The sequence below is a fragment of the Scyliorhinus canicula genome, chromosome 12 (assembly GCF_902713615.1).
Source record: "Scyliorhinus canicula chromosome 12, sScyCan1.1, whole genome shotgun sequence".
Taxonomy (NCBI): Eukaryota; Metazoa; Chordata; class Chondrichthyes; order Carcharhiniformes; family Scyliorhinidae; genus Scyliorhinus; species Scyliorhinus canicula.
Window position 1 is genome coordinate 50,782,468 of NC_052157.1, and position 25,547 is coordinate 50,808,014.

At 46.0% G+C, this 25,547-nt stretch overlaps 1 protein-coding gene across 1 annotated transcript in view; it reads left to right on the forward strand.

The window, feature by feature from the left end:
* The first annotated feature begins 3,532 nt into the window (after positions 1-3,532).
* Positions 3,533-25,547, forward strand: part of aldh1a3 (aldehyde dehydrogenase 1 family, member A3) — a 164,115-nt gene continuing 142,100 nt past the window's right edge. The window contains exon 1 of the mRNA XM_038813505.1: positions 3,533-3,758. Within this exon, the coding sequence (XP_038669433.1) occupies positions 3,660-3,758 (99 nt within the window). The 5' untranslated portion in view covers positions 3,533-3,659. The remainder of the gene's footprint in view (positions 3,759-25,547) is intronic.

Below are 25,547 nucleotides of genomic sequence, written 5' to 3' on the forward strand. Positions count from 1 at the left end.
AGAGATTGGGACAGTGTGTGAGAGATTGGGACAGTGTGTGAGAGATTGGGACAGTGTGTGAGAGATTGGGACAGTGTGTGAGAGATAGGTTTAGGACTGGCAGTTAAACATCCAGGGATTTACAACCTATCGAAAAGACAGAGAGGTGGGTAGAGGGGGCGGGGTTGCCTTGTTAATTAGAAATGAAATGAAATCAATAGCACTAAACGACATAAGGTCAGACGATGTGGAGTCTGTGTGGGTAGAGTTGAGGAACCACAAAGGCAAAAAAACCATAATGGGAGTTATGTACAGGCCTCCTGACAGTGGTCAGGACCAGGGGCACAAAATGCACCACGAAATAGAAAGGGCATGTCAGAAAGGCATAGTCACAGTGATCATGGGGGACTTCAATATGCAGGTGGACTGGGTAAATAATGTTGCCAGTGGACCCAAAGAAAGGGAATTCATTGAATTTTTACAGGATGGCTTTTTGGAACAGCTTGTGATGGAGCCCACGAGGGAACAGGCTATTCTGGACTTAGTGTTATGTCATGAGCCAGAATTGATAAAAGATCTTAAAGTAAGGGAACACTTAGGAAGCAGTGATCATAATATGGTAGAATTCAGTCTGCAATTTGAAAGAAGGAAGGTAGAATCAGATGTAAAGGTTTTACAGTTAAATAAAGGTAATTATAGGCGCATGAGGGAGGAACTGACGAAAATCAACTGGAAGCAGAGCCTAGTGGGAAAGACAGTAGAACAGCAATGGCAGGAGTTTCTGGGAGTAATTGAGGACACAGTGCAGAGGTTCATCCCAAAGAAAAGAAAGGTTATCAGAGGGAGGATTAGGCAGCCATGGCTGACAAAGGAAGTCAGGGAATGCATCAAGGCAAAAGAGAGAGCCTATAATGTGGCAAAGAGTAGTGGGAAGTCAGAAGATTGGGAAGGCTACAAAAACAAACAGAGGATAACAAAGAGAGAAATAAGGAAGGAGAGGATCAAATATGAAGGTAGGCTAGCCAGTAACATTAGGAATGATAGTAAAAGTTTCTTTAAATACATTAAAAACAAACGGGAGGCAAAAGTAGACATTGGGCCGCTCCAAAATGACGCTGGTAATCTAGTGATGGGAGACAAGGAAATAGCTGAGGAACTTAATAAGTACTTTGCGTCAGACTTCACAGTAGAAGACATGAGTAATATCCCAACAATTCAGGAAAGTCAGGGGGCAGAGTTGAATATGGTTGCCATCACAAAGGAGAAAGTGCTAGAGAAACTAAAAGGTCTGAAAATTGATAAATCTCCGGGCCCAGATGGGCTACATCCTAGAGTTCTAAAGGAGATAGCTGAAGAAATAGTGGAGGCGTTAGTTATGATCTTTCAAAAGTCACTGGAATCAGGGAAAGTCCCAGAGGATTGGAAAATCGCTGTTGTAACCCCCCTGTTCAAGAAGGGAACAAGAAAAAAGATGGAAAATTATAGGCCAATTAGCCTAACCTCGGTTGTTGTCAAAATTCTAGAATCCATCGTTAAGGATGAGATTTCTAAATTCTTGGAAGTGCAGGGTCGGATTAGGACAAGTCAGCATGGATATAGTAAGGGGAGGTCGTGCCTGACAAACCTGTTAGAGTTCTTTGAAGAGATAACAAATAGGTTAGACCAAGGAGAGCCAATGGATGTTATCTATCTTGACTTCCAAAAGGCCTTTGACAAGGTGCCTCACGGGAGACTGCTGAGTAAAATAAGGGCCCATGGTATTCGAGGCAAGGTACAAACATGGATTGATGATTGGCTGTCAGACAGAAGGCAGAGAGTTGGGATAAAAGGTTCTTTTTCGGAATGGCAACCGGTGACAAGTGGTGTCCCGCAGGGTTCAGTGTTGGGGCCACAGCTGTTCTCTTTATATATTAACGATCTAGATGACGGGACTGGGGGCATTCTGGCCAAGTTTGCCGATGATACAAAGATAGGTGGAGGGGCAGGTAGTATTGAGGAGGTGGGGAGGCTGCAGAAAGATTTAGACAGTTTAGGAGAATGGTCCAAGAAGTGGCTGATGAAATTCAACGTGGGCAAGTGCGAGGTCTTGCACTTTGGAAAAAAGAATAGAGGCATGGACTATTTTCTAAACGGTGACAAAATCCATAATGCTAAAGTGCAAAGGGACTTGGGAGTCCTAGTCCAGGATTCTCTAAAGGTAAACTTGCAGGTTGAGTCCGTAATTAAGAAAGCAAATGTAATGTTGTCATTTATCTCAAGAGGCTTGGAATATAAAAGCAGGGATGTACTTCTGAGGCTTTATAAAGCACTAGTTAGGTCCCATTTAGAATACTGTGAGCAATTTTGGGCCCCACACCTCAGGAAGGACATACTGGCACTGGAGCGGGTCCAGCGGAGATTCACACGGATGATCCCAGGAATGGTAGGCCTAACATACGATGAACATCTGAGGATCGTGGGATTATATTCATTGGAGTTTAGGAGGTTGAGGGGAGATCTAATAGAAACTTACAAGATAATGAATGGCTTGGATAGGATGGACGTAGGGAAGTTGTTTCCATTAGCAGGGGAGACTAGGACGCGGGGCACAGCCTTAGAATAAAAGGGAGTCACTTTAGAACAGCGATGAGGAGAAATTTCTTCAGCCAGAGAGTGGTAGGTCTGTGGAATTCATTGCCACAGAGGGCGGTGGAGGCCGGGACATTGAGTGTCTTTAAGACAGAAATTGATAAATTCTTGATTTCTCGAGGAATTAAGGGCTATGGGGAGAGAGTGGGTAAATGGAGTTGAAAACAACCATGATTGAATGGTGGAGTGGACTCGATGGGCCGAATGGCCTTACTTCCGCTCCTATGCCTTATGGTCTTATAGGGACAGTGTGTGAGAGATTGGGACAGCGTGTCAGAGATTGGGACAGCGTGTGAGAGATTGGGACAGTGTGTGAGAGATTGGGAAAGTGTGTGAGAGATTGGGACAGTGTGTGAGAGATTGGGACAGCGTGTGAGAGATTGGGACAGTGTGAGAGAGATTGGGACAGCGTGTGAGAGATTGGGACAGTGTGAGAGAGATTGGGACAGTGTGTGGGAGGCCTTGGATCGACTGTCTGGTGTTTTCAGCTGCTATTTTAACTCACTGTTTAACCCACGTTTAATGAAACGCGTCAAGACTCACAGTTCGTTTCTTGTTACAAAAGCTGCTCATATTTCGGACAGTATATTGTGTGCCAGAGTGTGCTGACAGTGTTCGCCAGTCGCTGCTCAGTGTGAGCCCTGACTTTCAGCACCATTCATGCTGCCACTCTTTTGGATTTATTAATTGACTGGGTTAACATGAACTCCACGGTCCAGATTAACTCAACAATAACACATCCACTGTGGTAAATGTCAAAGCTAATGTGTTCACCACAAATCACATACCTGTACACACAATCACATATTTGTCCACATACTTCCACCTAATTAAATGTTTCCTTTTCCTTTACGTAGTCAGTGTTCATAGGAAGCTTTCTCTGAATGAGCAGTCTCTGGGAGAGTGTCGCTTTAAACAGGCGGGACTGGCTGGGTGAGGTGGGAGCGACCAATCGGTGTGGTCTCTGTTTAAAAAACTAGCTCGATACAAACTTTCTCAAATTCCCTTCCACCCTCAGTGGAACCACAGTCACGGGAAACACTGGCTCAGCGATGGCAGAGAACGGGGTGATGGAAAACGGAGAGACAGAGAGAGAATTGTTGCATCGGCTGCCGAATTTCCCCAAAAACCTGACAGTGAAATACACCAAGGTAACTCAGTAACTGATATTGTAATCCTGACATTGTAATCTAGATATTGTAATCCTGGTATTGTAATCTAGATATTGTAATCCTGACATTGTCATCTAGATATTGTAATCCTGACATTGTAATCTAGATATTGTAATCATGGTATTGTAATCTAGATATTGTAATCCTGACATTGTAATCTAGATATTGTAATCCTGACATTGTAATCTAGATATTGTAATCCTGGTATTGTAATCTAGATATTGTAATCCTGACATTGTAATCTAGATATTGTAATCCTGGTATTGTAATCTAGATATTGTAATCCTGACATTGTAATCTAGATATTGTAACCCTGACATTGTAATCTAGATATTGTAATCCTGACATTGTAATCTAGATATTGTAACCCTGACATTGTAATCTAGATATTATAATCCTGGTATTGTAATCTAGATATTGTAATCCTGACATTGTAATCTAGATATTGTAATCCTGGTATTGTAATCCAGATATTTTAATCCTGGTATTGCAATCTAGATATTGTATTCTTGATATTGTAACCCATATATTGTAATCCAAATATTGCAATCCAGATTTTGTAATCCAGCTATTGTAACCCAGATATTGTAACTCGGATATAGTTGCCCAGGTATTGAAATCCAGATATTGTAATCCAGATAGTCACCCTGACATTGGGTACCATGCCTGGGAATGGGATACTGAAAATTATTGGCAATGATGGGCTGTTAATGATGTTCGCTGTGATCCAGGATTCAGTGTGAACAGCAATAGGAACAGGGTTGAACTGGTTCAATGTGATCCAAATTCAGTGTGAAGTGGAACGGGAACAGGAGTGAACTGTTTCACTGTGATCCAGCATCAGTCTGAACTGTCAACAGGAATGGGAACAGGAGTGAACTGGTGTGATGGGATCCGGATTTATATGAACTGGAATAGGAAGATGTGTGAACCGGTACATTGTGATCCAGATTCATTGCAAACAGGAATGGGAATAGGAGTGAATTGATTCACTGTGATCCTGACTATGCGTGACCAAGAATGTGAACAGGTGTGAACTGGTTCACTGTGATCTGGATTCATTGTGAACTGGATTGCAGGCAGTGTCTTGAGATGGATTTAAAGCTGGTTAGCAGACAGGAAGCAAAAAGTTGAAAAAAATGGGTCTTTTTCCGACTGGCAGGCAGGGACTACTGACGTACCGCAGGAATCTGTGCTAGGACCCAGCTATTCACATTATATATTAATAATTTGGACAATGTATTACCTCCAAATTTGCAGATGATACAAAGTTAAGTGGGAGGGTGAGCTGTGAGGAGGATTCAGAGATGTTTCAGTGAGATTTGGACAGGCTGAGTGAGTGGGTATGTGCATGACAGATGCAGTATAATATGGATAAATGTGAGCTGTCCTCATGCAATAATCGCTGAAAATAAGCACGCAGGTACAGCAGGCAGTAAAGAAGGCAAATGGTATGTTGGCCTTCATAGCGAGAGGATTTGAGTATAGGAATAGGGATGATTTGGGCAGCACAGTAGCACACGTGGCTAGCACTGTGGGTTCACAGCGCCAGGGTCCCAGGTTCGATTCCCTGCTCGGTCACTGTTTGTGCAGAGTCTGCACGTTCTCCTCGTGTCTGCGTGAGTTTCGTCCGGGTGCTCCGGTTTCCCCCCGCAGTCCAAAGACGTGCAGGTTAGGTGGATTGGCCATGCTAAATTGCCCTTAGTGTCCAAAAAAGGTTAGGAGGGACTATTGGGTTATGGGGATAGAGTGGAGTGAGGGCTTAAGTGGGTCGGTGCAAACTCAATGGGCCGAATGGTCTCCTTCTGCATCCCACTGTATGTTCTATGTTTTATTGCAATTGTATCGGGCATTAGTGAGGCCACACCTGGAGTATTGTATGCAGTTTTGCTGTCATCAGAGAAAGGATGTTCTTGCCAGGGAGGGAGTGCAGCAAAGATTTACCAGGCTGATTCCTGGGATGGTGGGACTGTCATACGCAGAGAGACTAAATTGGTTAGGATTGTATTCATTGGAGTTTTGAAGTCATAGAAACTTATAAAATTCCAACAGGATTAGTCAGAGTTGATTTAGAAAAAATGTTCCCAATGATGGGGTGTCCAGAACTAGGGGTGATGGATTAAGGATAAGCGGGTAAAGCTTTACGACTGAGGTGAGGAGACATTTCTTCATACAGGGAGTGATGAATCTGTGGAATTCACTAGTTGAGGCAAAAGCATTTTGGAATTTCAAGAAGAAATTAGATATAGCTCTTGGGGCTGAGGGGATCAAGGGATATGGGGGGAAGGTGGGATCAGGGAATTGAATATGGTGCTCAGCAATGATCATATTGAATGGCGGAGCAGCCAAGGGCTGAATGGCCTCCTCCATTCTATTTTCTCTGTATGAACTGGTTCCCTATGATCCAGATTAAGGGTGAACGAGAATAGGACCAGGAGACTGGTTCGCTGTGATCCAGATTAATTGTGAACAGGAATAAGAACAGGAGTGAACTTGTTCATTGTGATCCAGATTCAGGGTGAGCTAGAATAGGAATGGGAGTGAACTGGTTCACTGTGATCCAGATTCAGGGTGAGCTAGAATAGGAATGGGAGTGAACTAGTTCACCGTGATCTGGATTCTGGATGAACTGGAATAGGAGCAGGAGAGGACTGTTTACTGTGATCCAGATTCATAGCAAACTTGAAGAGGAACAGCAGTGAACTGGTTCACTGTGATCTGAATTTAGGGTGAACTGGATAGGAACAGGAGGGAACTGTTTGAATGTGAGTCAGATGTAGTGTGGACTGTAATAGAAACAGGAGTGAGCTGCTGCTGAGATCAAAATTCAGTGTGGACTGAAATAGGAACAGCACTGAACTGGTTCACTCTGATCTCGATTCAGTGTGAACTGGAATAGTAACAGGAGTGAACTGGTTCACTCTGATCCATATTTGTTTTGAACTGGAATAGGAACAGTAGTGTTCTGGTGCTGTGTGATCCAGATTCTTTGTATCCAGATTTATTGTGAACTTGAATAGGAACAGGAGTGAACTGTTTTAATGTCATCCTGATTCAAAATGAACAGGAATAAGTTTGGGATTGAACTGGTTCCCTGCGATCTGATTGAGTGTGAACTGTAATAGGAACAAGGAATGAACTGGTGCACTATTATTTAGACACTATAAACTGGAATAGAAACAGCAATGAACTGCTTCAATGTGATCCAGGTTCAGTGTGAACTGGAAAATGGAACAGTAGTCAAATTGTTCACTGTGATCCGATAGAGTCTGAACTGGAATAGGAACAAGACTGATCTGGCATCCGAGTCAGGGTTAACAGGAATAGGAACAGCTGTAAACTGATTCAATGTGATCTGGATTCAGGGTGAATGGAAATATGAACAGTTGTGAACTGGTTTAATGTGATCTGGATTCAGGGTGAATGGAAATATGAACAGTTATGAACTGGTTCAATGTGATCCAGATTCAGAGTGAATAGGAATAGGAACAGGAAAAAAAATTGTTCAATGTGATCGGGATTCAGGTTGAACTGGAATAGGAACAGGCATGAACTGGTTCAATGTGATCCAGTTTCAGTGTGAACTGGAATTGGAACGGGAGTGCACTGGTTCAATGTGATCCGGATTCAGGGTGAACTACAATAGGGACAGTAGTGAACTGGTTCAATGTGATCCGGATTCAGTCTTACCCGCTATAGGAACAGGAGTAAACCGGTTCACTGTGATCTGGATTCAGTATGACCTGAAATTGGAGCAGGAGAGATTCACTGTGAACAGGAATAGGAAGAGGACTGATTTTGTTTTAAAAATTCATTAATGCGATGTGGATGTCGCAGGCTAGGCCAACATTTATTGCCCATCCCTAATTGCAGTTAAGACTCAACCTGTGGATCTGGAGTCACACGTAGGCCAGACCAGGTAAGGTTGGCAGATATCCTTCCCTCAAGGACATAAGTGAACCAGATGGGTTTTTACAACAATCAACAATTGTTTCATAGTCATCATTAGACTTTTAATTAATTCAAATTTCACCATCTGCAGCGTGGGATTTGAATCTGGGTACCCAGGTATTACTCTAGGTCTCTGATGTAGTAGTACATTGAAAATACTACTACGCCACCGCCACCCCATTCTGTGTGAACTGCGATAGGAACAGGATTGAACTGCTTCAATGTGATCCTGATTCACTGTTAAGGGAAATAGAAATTAATTGGTTCGCCGTGATCCGGATTCAGGCTGAACTGGATGCGGATCAGGAGTGAACTGTTTCAACGTGATCTGGATTAAATGAGATCTGGAATAGGAACAGGAGTGAAGTGATCCACTGTAATCTGGGTACTGGGTGAACTGGGAGAGGAACAGCAGGTAACTGATTCACTGTGATCCAGATTCAATGAGATCTGGAATACGAACAGGACTGAATTGGTTTAATGTGGTCCGGATTCTGGGTAATCAGGAATATGAACAGGAGGTAGCTGATTCACTGTGATCCAGATTCAATGAGATCTGGAATACAAACAGGAGTGAACTACTTCACTGTGACCTGGATTCTGGGTGAACTTGGATAGGAACAGAAGTGACTGGATCACTATGATCCGGATTCTGGATGGGCTTGGATAGGAATAGGAGTGAACTGTTTGGCTGTGATCCTGATATATTGTGAACTGGAACAGAAGTGAACTGGTTCACTGTGATCCGGAATCTAGGTGAACTGGAATAGGAATAGGAGTGGGGTTCAATGTAATCTAGAAGCTGAGTGAATTGGAATAGGAACAGGAGTGAACTGATTCACTGAGACCCGGATTCAATGTGAACTGGAATTGGAACAGGAGTGAACCGGTTCAATGTGATCCAGAATCAGTCTGAACTGGAATAGAAACAGAAGTGAACTGGTTCATGTGATCCAGATTCAATAGGAACAGGGAAATGATGCCGGTTGATTGAGAACTGGAATAGGAACAGTTGTGAACTGGTTCAGTGTGATCCGGATTCTGGATAAACAGGAATAGGAACCGGAACGAACGGGTTCACTGTGATCAAGATTCGTCCAGAACTGGAATAGGAACAGGAGTGAACTAGTTCACTATGATCCAGATTCAAAGTGAACAGGAATAGGTTGCGAGTGAACTGGTTCACGGTGATCCTGAGTCAATGTGAAAAGGAATAGGAACAAGAGTGAACTGGTTCAATGTGGTCTGGAAACTGGATGTAATGGAATTGGAACAGGAGTGAACTGGTTCAATGGGATCCGGATTCTGGGTGAACAGAAGTAGGAACAGGAGTGAACTGGTTCACTGTGATCCACAATCAGTCTGAACTGGTATAAGAACAGGAATATACTGATTCAATGCGACCACGATTCAGGGTGAACTGATACAGGAACTGCGGTGAACTGGTTCACTGTGATCCAGATTTTTGTGAACTGGAATAGGAACAGGAATGAACTGGTCCAGTGCGATCCAAATTCAGGAAGAACTGGAATAGGAACACAAGTGAACTGGTTCACTGTGATCCAGATTCATTGTATTCTGGAAGAGGAGCAGGAGCGAACTGGTTCACTGTAATAGTAATAATAATCTTTATTAGTGCCACAAGTAGGCTTACATTAACACCGCAATGAAGTTACTGTGAAAATCCCCTCGTCGCCACATTTTGCCGCCTGTTCGGGTACACTGAGGGAGAATTCAGAATGTCCAATTCATCTAACAAGCACGTCTTTCAGGTCTTGTGGGAGGAAACCGGAGCACCCGGAGGAAACCCACGCAGACACGGGGAGAACGTGCATACTCCGCACAGTCATCCAAGCTGGGAATCGAACCCGGATCCCTGCCGTTGTGAAGCTGAGAACGGGAATAGGTTTGCAAGTGAACTGGTTCACTGTGATACCGAATCATTGTGAACTGGAATAGGAACAGGAGTGAACTGGTTCAATGTGATCCGGATGCAATGAGATCTGGAATAGGAACAGGAGTGAACTGGTTCAATGTGATCCGGATGCAATGAGATCTGGAATAGGAATAGGAATGAACTGGTTCACTGTGATCCAGATTCATTCTGTGGGATTCTCCGTCCCGCCAGACCCCTTTGCTGGCGGGCCGCGCCCCCGCCAGCAGCGGGATCCTCCGTCCTGGCAGCCATAAATTGGGCTACCCATTGTGGCCACCCCCAGTCCGTCGGGAAATCCACGGCACGAGTGCGCTGCTGGCGAAGATGATGATCCTGCCGATGAGGAATCCCGCCTATTGTGAACTGGAATTAGAACAGGAGAGAACTGGTCCAATGCAATCCAGATTCAGGTTGAACTGGAATAGGAACAGGATTGAACTGGTCCATTGTGATCCAGATTCATTGTGAACAGGAATAGGAAAATTATTGAACTGGTCCATTATGATCCAGATTAAGGATGAACAGCAATAGGAATTGCAGTGATCGTAGAATCATAGAATCGCACATCTTTGGACTGTGAGGGGAAACCGGGCACTCGGAGGAAATCCACGTAGACACAGGGAGAATGTACAAACTCCACACTGTGACCCAAGTCCAGAATTGAACCAAGGTCCCTGGCGCTGTGAGATAGCAGTGCTGACCACTGTGCCACCCATGATCTGGGTCAATATGATCCAAATTCATTGTGAACTGGAATAGGAACAGAAGTGAACTGAGTCAATTTGATCCAGATTCAATCTGAACAGCAATAGAAATAGGAGTGATCTGATTTATTGTGATCTGGATTCAATGTGAACTGGAATAAGAGCTGGAGTGAACTGGTTTACCGTGATCCGTTTTCAGGATATACTGGAATAGAAACAGAAGCGAACTGGTTCAATTTAATCCGGATTCAGTCTGAACAGCAATTGGAACAGGAGTGAACTGTTTCACATTGATCCAGATTCAGCGTGACCTGGAATAGGAACACGAGTGAACTGGTGCACTGTGATCGAGATTCAGTGTGACCTGGAATAGGAACAGGACTGAACTGGTTCACTGTGATCCAGATTCAGTTTGGCCTGGAATAGGAACAGGAGTGAACTGGTTCACTGTGATCCAGATTCATTGTGGCCTGGAATAGGAACAGGAGTGAACTGGCTCACTGTGATCCAGATTCATGGTGAATTGGAATAAGAACAGGAGTGAACTGGTTCACATTGATACAGATTCAGTGTAACGTGGAATAGGAACAGGAATAAACTAGATCATCATGATCCGGATTCGGGTTTATAAAGCGAACGGTATTATGAATGCTGGTTTATTCATGGTCAGAAGCATCTGCTTATGGCAGTAAATACACACACAGAATAAGTCCAGTTCGGAGAACCAACATGGCCAACTAACTTGATTTTTGTCAGCCCCAATTGGGCAGGCCTCTGCTGTCTAGTGGGGAAGCTCATATTCAATGTGACCCATGTGGAGATCAGCCAGGATATCCTGGTGGGCCTCTTGGACTGATTGGACTGTGGGAGGAAACCAGAGCACCTGGAGGAAACCCATGCAACATGGGGAGAATGTACAGACTCCACACAGACAGTGACCCAGCCGGAAATCGAACCTGGGACCCTGGAGCTGTGAAACAACAGCGTTAACCACTGTGCTACCGTGACACCCCCAGTTCAACTGCATCATGTCCTCCTCCTCAGAGTGGGCCACATGCAAGACCCTGGCTCGAGGCAACCTCATCATCTGTCCAGGGCAACGTCTTCTGGAGTCCTTGGTTGCAGCACTTTCTATGACCTCCAGCCTGCTGGTACACCCCGTCGTCCTCTGGGCAGGTGTGACTCTGGTCTGTGATGGCCCTTGTTTGTCGAGTCCATACACAATGTTGCGCAGCTGGTTGTTGTTTCATAGAATCGTAGAATCTCCACAGTGTAGAGGGTGGTCATTCAGCCCATCGAGTCTGCACGACCCTCTGAAAGAGCACCCAACCTCGGCCCATTTCCCTGACCCGCACCCCACCTAACCTATACATCCCATTAAAGGGCAATTTTATTATGGCCAACTCAACTAACCTGCACATCTTTGGACTGTGGGAGGAAACCGGACGCCCGGAGGAAATCCATGCAGACACAGGGAGAATGTGCAGACTCCGCACAGACAGTTACTTGAGGCTGGAATTCAATCCGGGCCCCTGGCGCTGTGAGGCAGCAGTGCTAACCACTGTGCCACTGTGCCGCACCATTTTGGTGGTGATCAAGCACTGCACCGAGAGAATGCTGGATTCCAGCATGGAGGTCGAGCAACACTGTGGGCACTGTGATCCATGGAATCTTGGAGTTCCTGACCTCCCGTCTCTGAGTTCTCTCGGGACAGCACTAACCCAATATAGGCTCCGCCAACAGCTCCCTCGGAGTGGCCATGTTATGAATTCCGCACAGCAGCCGATCCCTCAACATCTCAGATGATCCAAACCCGCAAAGCTCTGCCAGCCTTCGGAGTCAAGTTAAAAAATCTGAAACTGACTACCCCGGAGTCCGCACAGTAGTATTGAATTAGTGCCGTTGTATCATCACGGACAATTTTGGATCATAATGGTTAGATACAAACTCTGATGATTCGTCAAAAGATTTTGAACCCGGAGAAGCCAGGTACGTTAGGCTTTTATTATGCTGAAGGACCGGGCCCCGCAGGCAATTAGGAGGATTACCTGCGCTCGGTCCTCTCCACTGATACCATTAGCCTGGATAAGGTACCCCATTCACAGGGCTGCTGAGGATGCGGTTAGAGAGCAGGAGCAGATCCAGGCTCTGGGAGCACCTTCCTCACCACAGAAACATTCAATGATACATTAGTGTCCAGGACCAGCAAGTAGATTTTGTAAATGTGCCAAATGTTAACAAAAGATTGAGCCGCATATCTGAGAAAACGGAATAAAGTTCTGGCAGTGAGGATGGTCTTTATTTAGTATTTAAAAACTGGTTTGACCCGAAAATGATCTGCTGCATCCATGAATGGTGTATTTCTTTTGCCTGTGAATAAAGTCAGGAATCCTGATTTGATGCTGGGGGAATAATTCTTTCTCTCAAGAAAATGCACTCCATGGTTGTTCGGCTGTGCATTGGGCCACCTCCCCCTCGTGCTTTAACCATGATCTTTATATTACCAGAGCTTTAATAGTTACTTTTCCGTTTTAAAAACTTTGTAAGACCTCTATCCTTTTATATATTACCGGTGTAGATTTTGTTTGCAGGCTCCAGTTCGGAACAGACTGCTGGTTATTGAGGATGGGGCTCTGGCAGTTTCACATCATTGCTCCTCTATATGAACCCCAGACCAGCCGAACCCCAGGCTGTGCTACACCAGAAATGCAATTAACAATGTTTTGTGATGGCTCGTTTTCCCTCATAGAACCCAAAAAACTTGGCTTTTGCAAATCTCATACGTTAGAAATGACAGTTTTGAATGTCCCATGTATGCAACTTCATAGAATTTAATGTGCAGAAGGAGACCATTCAGCCCATCAAGTCTGCACCGGCCCTTGAAAGAGCACCCTACCTAAGCCCACACCTCCACCCTATCCCCGTAACCCAGTAACCCCACCTAACCTTTTTAGGACACTAAGGCCAATTAAGCATGGCCAATCCACCTAACCTGCACAACTTTGGACTGTGGGATTAAACCGGAGCACCCGGAGGAAACCCACGTAGACACGGGGAAAACGTGCAGTCTCCGCACAGAATGACCCAAGCCGGGAATCGAACCTGGGACCCTGGAGCTGTGAAGCAACTGTGCTAAACCACTCTGCTACTGTGCCACCCACTGTTTTTACCACTATGCCACCACCTCCCCCTTGGTAAGCAAGGGGCTAGTAAGTTATTGTTTGTCAGAAGGATACGGATCTGAAGTTACGATCAGATTAATCTATAAATGAATGTCCTTATGTTGGCATTGCCCCACCAATGCTTAAATGCCAGTGATGTGATATCAACCATGGAGACAGCATAATGTGGCCCACCTCTTCAGGAAGTGTGGGAGGTGAGATAATACCGGTTAATGGAGAATTTTGTCATCCTATTTCAATGTTTCTTTTGCAAAATACCTAGGGGGAGGCAGTGGATTAAGTCGTATTGTCACCGGACGAGTAATTCACAATTCCAATCCCATCAGCATGGTGAAATTTGAATTCAGTAAAAATCGGGAATGAAAAGTTGAACCATGTATGGTCTTGTAAAAACCCATCTGGTTCACTAATGTCCTCACCTGGTCTTGCCTACACATGACTCCAGATCCACAGCAATGTGGTTTATTCTTAACTAGCCTCTGATGTGGCCCAGCAAGCCCCTCAGTTCAAGGGCAATTGAGGCCTAGCTAGTGCCAACCACATCCCATTTAAAAACTCCACACTAAGATGACACAATTCTCATACAAATAACATTGTGCAGACAGTTCAGCTTTATTGCTGTGTAATTGTATACGTGTAACTGGATTCCTTTTAGTTTTGGAATAATTGCAAACATTATTGAATGCTTCTTTCCCCGAAGCCCTCCCCTTCTCACTTCCCTTTGCTCCTCGAAAATGCTCCTTAAAATCTGCCCTTTGATCATTCCTTCTGTCACCACCTTAATTCTTCCCTCACCACTTCTCAGTGCCCAGATGATTTGTCTTTGTGAAAGACTTGGGGACATTCTATTCCAGGCATTAGATAAGGACAAGGTGTGATTGTTATTACCTTCAGTCTAGGTGCCTCTACACATGTGTGAAAGTTTATGGATAAAACTATGTACACCGATGCATGTTGCTTTACATATAATATGTGTGTGTGTTTGTGTGGATGCATATTTCTATATCGAGATAAAAATCTTAGCCTGTTAACTATCCCTTAATCTAATGTAATTGCAATAAGTTTGGCAGGAGTCTATCAAAAGAGGCAGAAAGCAGGGTGGGAACAGACAGACTGCATCCTAACCTGGAGCCTGTCAGGTAGGGCTGGGACAAGAGTAGGGCCTGGTGTGTGTCCAATTGCTTCTGTTTTCTATCTGCTGTCAACTGAACCTCATCGGTCTGAGTGGCAGTGGGGCTCAATCATGGTTATAGGCCAGGATTGACATTTGGAAACTGAGAGAAATACATTCCCCTTTCTCAATGGTTTATTTCTGGATGAGGTTTAGTGATCCTCTTACAAAGGACCCATAGGACACAGCTATTATTTCTTCACAGAGGTGGACACCTCCCACCGCCCTGCTCCCTTCAGCCCATCCATCACTGTTGGACTTTCAGCCAATGAATTATTGAACCTTGGCCATGCACAGGGCTGAAAGAAACCATTTAGTGGCTCTGTGCTGCGACAATCCAATATTAATCCCATGGCTCGTGCTTTCTCCATCTATCTTTCTCCAGATAAAATATATTTCTAATTTTCTCTTAAAAGGTGCCACAATCTCTGCCTCAAGTACTCGCTGTGACAAAGCATTCCATGTTCCAAATATCCTCCATGGAAAAAAATCCTCTCTTAACCTCTTTTGTCAATGGTATGGAAATTAAAGAACTTATCCCAGAAAAATCCACCAGAATCAAAGGTGGAGCCTCCGACAGATGCTTCACCTCTGAGTAAGATGTTTTGGGTTTGAGTCCCACTCCAAAGACTTGAGCACATTTATTTTAGTGCATTATTGAGGGAGTGCAGCACTGTCATCTTTCAATGAAACCCAAAGCCCTGTCTTCCCTCTGCGATGGATAGAAATGTTCTGAATGTTTCCTCACAAGCAGCCTTGTAGCTGAACAGGGGCATTTTACGAGAACGCTTAGAGATGACATTAGGTTTGGAGGATTGACCATGCTAAATTTCCCCAAAGTGTCCAAAGGCTAGATGGGGTTCGGGGGATAGCACAGGGGCCTAGGTAGGCTAGTCTTTCGGTGGGTTGGTTGATGGGCTGAATGGCCTCCTTCTGCACTGTAAGGATTCTATGATTCTATGACATCATTAGCCGTTTGTGTGGGCAAATTGGCAGTCTAACATCACAGCCAGTAGTGTTAACACCTTCTAAATAAATCTCCACATTTTGGTTGAACCTTCAAGGCCTGCAGCCTCAATTTTGAATCTACCACAGAACTATTCAAAGAAAAGCAGGGGAGTTCTCCCTCTTCTCCTGGCCCATATTTACCCCTCAAATAACATAATTTAAACAAACCATCTTGTCATTACCTTACTGCCATTCCTGGGATCCTGTCTTGTTTCTGTTGACAGTAATTACACTTCAAAACTATGCATTTGGCTCAATAAAAGCAACAACTTGTGTTAATCCTGCACCTCTAGTGTAATAATATAAGAGTATTTTCACAGGTGCATTATCAAAGAAAACTGTGCACCAAGCCACATAAGGAGATTCAAGGTAAATGACTAGATACTTGGTCAAAGAGACAAATTATAAGGACTGTCTTAATGTGGAAAGTGAGGTTGGGAGGTAAAGGGAATTGCAGAGTCTGGGGCCTTGGCAGTTGAAGGCATGGTTACCAATGGTGGAGTGGTTAAAATCGCAATGCACAATAGACCAGAATTAGAGGGGTGCAGTGTCCTGTGGTGGGGGGCTGTGTGGATGGAGGAGGTTACCTCGATAGGGAAGGCTGAGGCCGCGGAGGAAAATTTGAGGCATTGCTTAACCGAGAGTCACGAGAGGTTTGCAAACATAGGGACGGTGAGTGAATGGGAGTTGGGGGCGAATGAAACAAGCTGCAAAGTTTCACATGAGTTCACATTGATGGAGGGTGAAGAAGAGGAGGCTGGATAGAAGTGTGTGGAATGGTTACGCCTGGAGACTATAAAAATGTAGATGGTACACACGGCTGCCACTGTCTGTCGGTGGTGGAGTGAGTGATGGTTTGTGGAAGGGGTGCCAGTCAAGCGGGCTGCTTTGTCCTGGATGGCGTTGAGCTTCTTGAATGTTGCTGGAACTGCACTCATCCGGGCAAGTGGAGGATATTCCATCACACTCCTGACTTGTAGGTGGTGGACAGGCTTTGTGGAGTCAGGAGGTGAGTTACTCACTGCAAACAAACCCTGCCTCTGATCTGATCTTAGTCCAGTTAAGTTAATGGTTAATCGTGACCCTCAGGATGTTGACAATAGGAGACTTCATGACGGTAATTTCATTGCCAAAGGGATAGAAACAGAGAATGGTGGAAATACTCAGCAGATCAGGTAGTATCTGTAGAGATAAAAACAGAGTGAGTGTTTTAGCTCTGTGACCTTTCATCAGAACATGCATCCTGCTTCTAGCATTTTCTCTTTTTATTCCAGATTTCCAGCATTAGCAGTATTTTACTTTTGTATAAACGATAATGGGAGATGGTTAGATTCTCTCTCTTTAGGGATGGTGATTGGAAGGTTGGAAGGTCATTGATGAAGCAGCTGAAGATGGCTGGGCCTAGGACACTACCCTGAGGAACTCCTGCATTAATGGTGTCCTGGAACTCAGATGATTGACCTCCAACAACCATGGCCACCTTCCTTTGTGCCAGGTGTGACGCCAACCAGTGGAGAGTTTTCCATCCAATTCCCACTGACTCCAGTTTTTCTGGGACTCCTTGTTGACAATTAGACAAAATAAACATCTGACTTATTGACATCTGAGAGAGAGATTGAGAGGGGGTGGGCGGTAAGAGGGTCTTTCTGAGTGTCTCGCATTATCTCACTAGGTTGTTGGCAATGGTATTTTGTCTGTGAAACGAAAGAGAAAGAGAGATTGAAATGAGTTGATGAGAGGCAGACATTGTTTTCCCTCATATCATTTAAATTTATTGTTGAAAAGAATTCTGCTAATGTTTGAAAACAATTAGGATCACGTCATTAGGGAGGAGACAGGATGAGATCTGCCGAGTCACATCTTCCCTGAAAGCCCCCAGTAAAGAACACAGCCTCCAGCCATTAGCAACTCCCTACACGATCTTCACATCCTCTCATATTGTGTCACCCACTCACCTCCTGTCTGAAAGGGAAGGGAAAAACAAACGTTTGAGGGAGACAAGCAGAAAATTCACAAAAAGAAGTCTTGAGAAGAAAGAGAGAGCCAGAATTAGAAAAGTGAGACAGAGCAGGAACCAGTAATACTGAGACAACTGAGAGAAATAGGGGAGAGATGAGAACGCCATTGTAATGCTGTAGTTTCAACTATGGCCACCGGGTAGCTCCATTGAGTGTGCTACTGATACCCCTCTTCCAACTCCATTTCCACCACGTACTCATCAACTAACTGTGGCAACACTGAGAAATATACTGTACACATAAACACAGCTATACATATTGTATGTGTTTACATATCGATGTGGATCTGTGTGCATCTCAGTGTTTGTAAGTCTAAGTGTATGTACACATGAGTGTGTGTGCATGCATGTCACGTGTGTGTGTACATGCACGTATGTGTGTACACGTATCTGCCGTGTTCTAAAGCATTTCCGCTGCAGGATGTCCTCAAAGCATCCTGAAGATGTCAAACATCCCCCACTGGCTCAGGAGAGACCCTAGTTGTGACCAACCAAAATGGAGAAGGTTAATCTGAAACGGCACCGAATGTGCAGAGGCAACGTCAAGGTGGGAGTGCAAAATCCTTCCAATAACCCACCGAGCCATCACTTCAAGCACCACCTGCCACATTTGTCAGAGTCGAAGATCATGCACTGGACTGATCGGCCATTTCAGAACATATTGAACTGGAGTAGAAGCAAGTCATCCTCAAACCCAAGGACAGCCGAAGAAGAGAAGATCTGTGTGTGAGAGTATGTGTGAGTGTATGTATGTGTGTATTGTGTGTGCGTTAACCTGTGTGAGTGTGGATATGTGTGCATGTGAATGCTTGTTTATATCGTTATTATTGTCACAAGTAGGTTTACATTAACACGGCAATAAAGTTACTGTAAAAATCCCCTAGTCACCACACTCCACCACCTGTTCGGGTACACAGAGGGAGAATTCAGAATGTCCAGTTCAACTAACAAGCATGTCCTTCGGGACTTGTAGGAGGAAACCGGAGCACCCGGAGGAAACCCACGCAGACACTGACCCAAGCAGGGAATCAAACCTGGGACCTTGTGCTAACCACTGTGCTACCGTGCTGCCCGTGGATATATGTGTGTATGTGTGCATGTATTCGTGTGCGTATCTGTGTATATGTGTGTCAGTGTGTGTGTGTGAGTGCGTGTGCGTGTGTACCTGTGTATATCTGTGTCAGTGTATTTGTGTCTGTGCAAATGTTTTACTCTTTCTTGCATGTTTCATTTTATAACAAGACCATTGTTTGGAAAGTAGTGGGCTGTACTCAGCCATGCCTACTAGGTAGAATGGAACTGACATCTTAATAATTATTTAATTAGTAACTAAAATGTGAACAGAGAAGGGCGTAGACCATCAGAGTCTGGTCTGCCGTCTGAAAAACCAACCCAGCTGCAGAAAACAAAAGTCTCTTCATTCTCGCTGAACACCAATATACCAGGTACAGTGACTCAACAATCTGTAAGGAGCAGCAGCATTTCTCTGTCCCACTTACTGCTGCTTGACTGGTTTATTGAATTAAACCATAGAATAGAATATAATGCATAGAATCCCTACAGCGTAGAAGGAGGACTTTTGGCCCATTGAGTCTGCACAAACCTTCTGGAAGAGCACCCTACCTCGGTCCGCTCCCCTGCCCTATCTTCGTAACCCCACCTAACCTGTGCATCTTTAGACACTGAGGGGCAATTTAGCCCAGCCAACCCACTTAGCCTGCGCATCTTCGGACAGTGGGAGGAATCCGGAGCACCCGGAGGAAACCCACACAGACACGGGAGAATGTGTAAACTCAGTACAGACAGTCACCCAAGACCAGAATGTAACCCTGATCCCTGGCACAGTGGTTAGGACAGTACAGTAGCAAAGTACAGATTGTAAATTTAATTCAAAATCCTAAATATGCAGCAATCCAAAGTTTCGACAAGGTTTTTAAAAAAAAAAGTTCCAAATAAGGGGCAGTTTAGTGGGGCCAATCCACCTACCCTGCACATCTTTGGGTTGTAGAGGTAAGATCCATGCAGACACGTGGAGAATGTGCAAACGCCACATGGGCAGTGACCCAGGGCTGTGAGGCAGCAGTGCTAACCACTGCGCCACAGTGCCGCCGTACACCAGGTTAAACAATGTGGTTTTACAGCAGGCGTAATAAGTGTGGTGATATGCATCACTGTAGATACACAAGGGGTTAATGTGAGTACATGTAGACCAGCTAGACACGAGAGGGAGCACCAGAGACATGACACACAGACACTCAACCAATAGATCAGTTAGATAGGACAAGACAAATGGGCATTCACGATACACACAGAGGTGACCCTACCACAGGGGGGCATTACACCAACCCATATATAAAGGACACAGCACACATGATCTTCCTCTTTCCAGTGGAGACACTCAGTGAGTACAGACACAGGGTTGATTCAATATCACACCCACCACGTGGATTGTAGCAGACTGGTTTGTCAGTCTGAGTAGCTATAGCAGGATTAACAGTAGGGGCGAACCCGAGTAGGAGAATTGTAAATAGTTCAATAAACGTGTTGAAGTTATCTCCACGTCTGAACCTTCCTTTGTCAGAGTGCACATCAAGGAAGCCACTTATGCTATGTCAAGAGCATAACAAAACAATAAGTAATATATCTGATTTGAAATTTTAAGGGAGTTGCCAGTGTACTGGTCTGTGTGGCTGAGCTAGACGCTTGGCTCAATGATGGAGATGCCAGCTTCAGAGTTGGAACCTCTCCACTGACGCTTTCCAGTATCTGTAATATTTGCTTTCTTCTCTATTCCTCAAAAGAGCAAAATATGTTCGAAAAGATATGACAATGAGAGGATATTATCCTGCAACATTTCTAATGTTAGGTGATTCATGTTGGTAGAAAAAATGTGAATGCGGATTACAGGGTCAACGGCAGGGTTCTGAGGAATGTGGAGGAACAGAGAGATCTTGGGGTTCATGTCCACAGATCTCTGAAGGTTGCCACTCAAGTGGATAGAGCCGTGAAGAAGGCCTATAGTGTGTTAGCGTTTATTAACAGGGTGCTTGAGTTTAAGAGCCGTGGGGTTATGCTGCAACTATACATGACCCTGGTGAGACCACATTTGGAGTATTGTGTGCAGTTCTGGTCACCTCACTATAGGCAGGATGTGGAAGCATTGGAAAGGGTGCAAAGGAGATTTACCAAGATTGCTGCCTGGTTTGCAGGATAGGTCTTATGAGGAAAGGTTGAGGTTGCTAGGGCTTTTCTCTTTGGAGCGGAGGAGGATGAGAGGCAACTTAATAGAAATTTATAAGATGATGAGGGGGATAGATAGAGTCGACGTTCAGAGACTATTTCCTCGGGTGGATGTAGCTGCTACAAGGGAGCATGACTATAAGATTCAGGGTGGGAGATATAGGAGGGACGTCCTAGGTAGGTTCTTTACTCAGAGAGTGGTTAGGGTGTGGAATGGACTGTCTGCTGTGATAGTGGAGTCGGACACTTTAGGAACTTTCAAGCGGTTATTGGATAGGCACATGGAGCACACCAGAATGACAGGGAGTGGGATAGCTTGATCTTGGTTTCAGACAATGCTCGGCACAACATCGAGGGCCGAAGGGCCTGTTCTGTGCAGTACTGTTCTATGTTCTATGTTAATGTTAGGGAAGAAAGTGTCCTGCAGTCTAGTTCATACATAGCGGGCGAAATTCTCCGACCCCCACGACGGGTCGGAGAATAGCGGGAGGGCCTTCCCGACATTTTTCCCGCCCTCCCGCTATTCTCCCCCACCCCCCGCCCAACTCCCGACCCGAATCGCTGCCGCCGTTTTTTTACGGCCGGCAGCGATTCACAGCTGATAGATGGGCCGAAGTCCCAGCCCTTTACGCCGTTTTTACGAACGGCAAACACACCTGGTCTGGCCGTTCGTAAAAACGGCGTCACAAACTCGCTTTTTATAACCATGGCACCGATTGGCACGGCAGTACCACGGCCGTGCCAAGGGTGCCATGGGCCCGCGATCGGTGGGCACCGATCGCGGGCAGCGGGCCCGATGCCCGCGCACTCTTTCTCCTTCCGCCGCCCCGCAGTATCCATTCGCGGGGTGGCTGAGGGGCAACCCGGCCCGCGCATACGCGGGTTTCGCGCAAATACGCGATGACGTCATCCGCGCATGCGCGGGTTGGAGTCTTCCAATCCGCGCATGCGCAGCTGACGTCATATGACGCGTCAGCCGGCGCTAACTCCGGCAAGCGGGCTTAACAATATTCGTTAAGCCCGTCATGCCGGAGCCTACGGCGTCGGGCTGCTAGCCCCGACCGGGGACCAGAATCGGTTCCCGGTCGGGAAGGGGCGCGCTGGCATCAAACCCGCCCCGGGTTTGACGCCAGCTTTACGATTTCTCCCGTTTTGGGAGAATCGCGCCCAGCATTCTTAGCTTTGTGAAAAGTTGCATTCAAATGTCTCTCCTTTGAGAGACAGAACAATCTACTTCAAACCATTGAAGTAGGCACGGCGCGCCGGTTGGCGGCTGCAGGCAGCGGGCCCCACCGCCCCCGGTGATTCTCCAGCCCGCGATGGGCCGACTGGCCGCCCATCTTTGGCGGGTCCCACCGGTGTAAATCACAACAGGTCTTTACCGGCGGGACCTGGCCCCACGGGCGGCCTGCAGAGTCCTGGGGGGGGGGGGGGGGGGGGGGGAGATCTGGCCCCGGGGGGTGCCCCCACAGTGGCCTGGCCCGCGATCGGGGCCCACCAATCCGCGGGCTGGCCTGTGCCGTGGGGGCGCTCTTTCCCTCCGCACCGGCCGCTGTCAACCTCCACCATGGCCAGTGCGGAGAAGAACGCCCCTGCGAATGCACCGGGATGACGCCAGCACACGCTGGCACTCCCGCACAGGCGCCAACTCGCACCAGCCAGCGGAGGTCCTTTAGCACCGGTTGGCATGGCGCCAAGCCCTTCTGCTCCAGCTGGCGCAGTGCCAAACACTCCGGTGCCAGCCTAGCCCCTGAAGGTGCGGACGATTTCACACCATCCGGGCGGCCCAACGCCGGAGTGGTTCACGCCACTTCTCGGCGCCGGTACGGCCCCGAGAGTTAGGGGACAATTGTTTGTCAAACTGCCTCTGAATTGACTCTCTGGTTCTCACTGAGATGGTGTAACTCTATCAAATAGCAATCGTGTGCAATCTCCCAGCAGAGAATAAATTCTGGACTCCAACTTTTGGAAATCCCCATTCATCTGTTTTAATGTTAGGGTACAAAGTAATCAACAAGCAAAATGAGTCAGATTATAATGAGGCCTTGCTGAAGAATAACAAGAGCTTGAAATCCAAATTCTAACCATGCTCTCTGCAATAAATCAGAATAATCTCCCTCACAGAACAGCTTATTCAATCGTTAACCAACTTCATGCAATGAAACCAATGATTCAATTGCTGACCGGAATCAAGCTTTCTTTCCAATAACTCACTCAATCCACGTGAGAAAGGCTGGAGGGTATATTTATTAGGGAGTCTCAGAATTGCCCCACTTTCACTGAGTGCTCGATCATTTATGACAACTTTCTGTTCACTGACTGCTGATGTGGTGTGAAGCAGAAATTGAGCATCTTCTCGATCAGCACACAGGGCCATTGGTACCAACATTGAGTACTGCTGGGGTTCAGACGATCTGAATCAGGCAGAGTGGCCAATATCTGGACATCCATATATCTCCTGTCTCCCCATATCTCCACTAGCCCCTTACCAATTTACCCACACACTATCTTCCTAATATTTTTTCCTGTACGTGCTTTTGCCTTGTATATAGTTACTTGTCCGCCTATGTCCAGTCCACAAAAAGCAGGAAAAATCCAATCCAGGCAATAACCACCCTGTCAGTCTATTCTCGACCATCAGCAGAGTGATGGAAGGTGTCGTTAACAGTGCTACCAAGCGGCATTTACTTAGCAACAACCTGCTCACTGACGGTGGGTTTGGTCCGCCAGGGACACTCAGCCCCTGATCTCATTACAGCCTTAGTCCAAACATGGACAAAAGAGCTGAACGCCAGAGGTGAGAGTGACTGTCCTTGACATCAAGGCAGCACTTGATTGAGTATGGCATCAAGGAACCCTAGCTAAGTTGTGTGGTGAATGAGATTCACACGGTATTATAAGTTACCAATGTCACTCTGTTCCCATTGTATATATGTACCGATATTGTAAGTGCAGTTGCACTACCTGACCACCAGGGGGAGGAGCTCTGGGAGTACTCACGAGTTTGTACTGGGCTCCCCCCTTGGCTCCACCCAGAACTTCTCCCCCTGGAGCTGCTGTATAAAGATCCGTGCCACAGAGCCAGCCGGCCAGTTCATCGAAAGTTCAAGGCGAACAGGCTGGCTCTGTTGTAAGTATATTAAAACCGCTATTCTAATCCTACAAGCACGTGTCCATAGAATTGATGGTTCCAGCAAGTTGGAAATAATTGGAACCAGGGGAAAACTATCTTGTGGTTGGAGTCATACTTCGCACAAAGGAAAACGGCTGTGGTTGTTAAGGGTTCAGTCACAGCTGCAGGACATCACTGCAGGAGTTCCTCAGAATGATGACCGAGACCCAATCACCTTCAGCTGCTTGACCATAAGACGGGATGTTCGCTGATGATTGCACAATGTTCAGCACCATTTGAAACCGCTCAGATACTGAAACAGTCCATGCCCACACACAGCAAGACCTGGACAACATTCAGTTTTGAGCAGATAAAAGGCAAGTGACATTCACCATCTCCAACAACAGTGACTCTAAAAATCTCTCCTTGATAACCATAACCATGTTAATTCCTTAGCATTACCATCACTGAATCAACTCCTGAGGATTACCATTGACCAGGGAGTGAACTGGACAAGTCATGATCTCTTTGAAACATCAAGAATTCTTAAAGTGCATGACAGGGTAAATGCTAAGTGGATCTTTCCTGTCATGGAAGTCTAGGACCAGACGGCATATTCTTAGAATAAAGGGGTGTCAATTTAAAACTGAGATGAGGAGGTATTTCTTCTCTCAGAGGGTTGTGAATCTTTGGAACTCTTTGCCACCCCATCCTTGCTGTGGGGGTAGAATCCTTCTGTATATTTAAGGCTGGGGTAGATGATTCTTGATCAGCAAGCGAATCAAGGGTTACGGGTAAAGGGCGGGAAAGTGGATGTGAGGAATGTCGGAAGCCTATTGAATGGCAGAGCAGGGCAGAGCCCGGTGACCTACTCCTGTTCCTATTTCTTACGGTCTTATATAAATACTGTGGTGACAAGAGTGGGTGAAAGACGAGGATTCCTGCATTGAGAACCTCACTATCTGACTCCAGCAAAGCCTGTCCACTACCTACAAGGCACAAGTCAGGAGTGTGATGGAATACTCTCCACTACATAAGCGTTTCTCATTTGCTTTACAATTTTATCATTTTAAAACAATTATATAAAGTACTCACTCATGAGTGACTCATTACTTGTGAGAAGTCAAATTTAAGAAAAATCAAACCAAATCCTCACTGACCTCAAATCTACAAAGTCTGGTTTTACTGAAGACCGGTCAGGTGACTTTTCTCTCAGGAGGGGGCGGATTATAGAAACATAGGGCGGGATTCTCCAACCTCCCGCCAGGTTGGAGAATTCCCGGTGGGAGGCGCAAATCCTGCCCCGACGCCGGCTGCCGTATTCTCCGGCGCTGTTTTTCGGGCGGGGACGGGATCACTGGCACACCGGTCAGGGGCCGTTGACAGCGGCCCCTCTGGCGATTCTCCAGGCCCCAGTGGGCCGAGCAGCGGTCCATTTTTGGCCGGT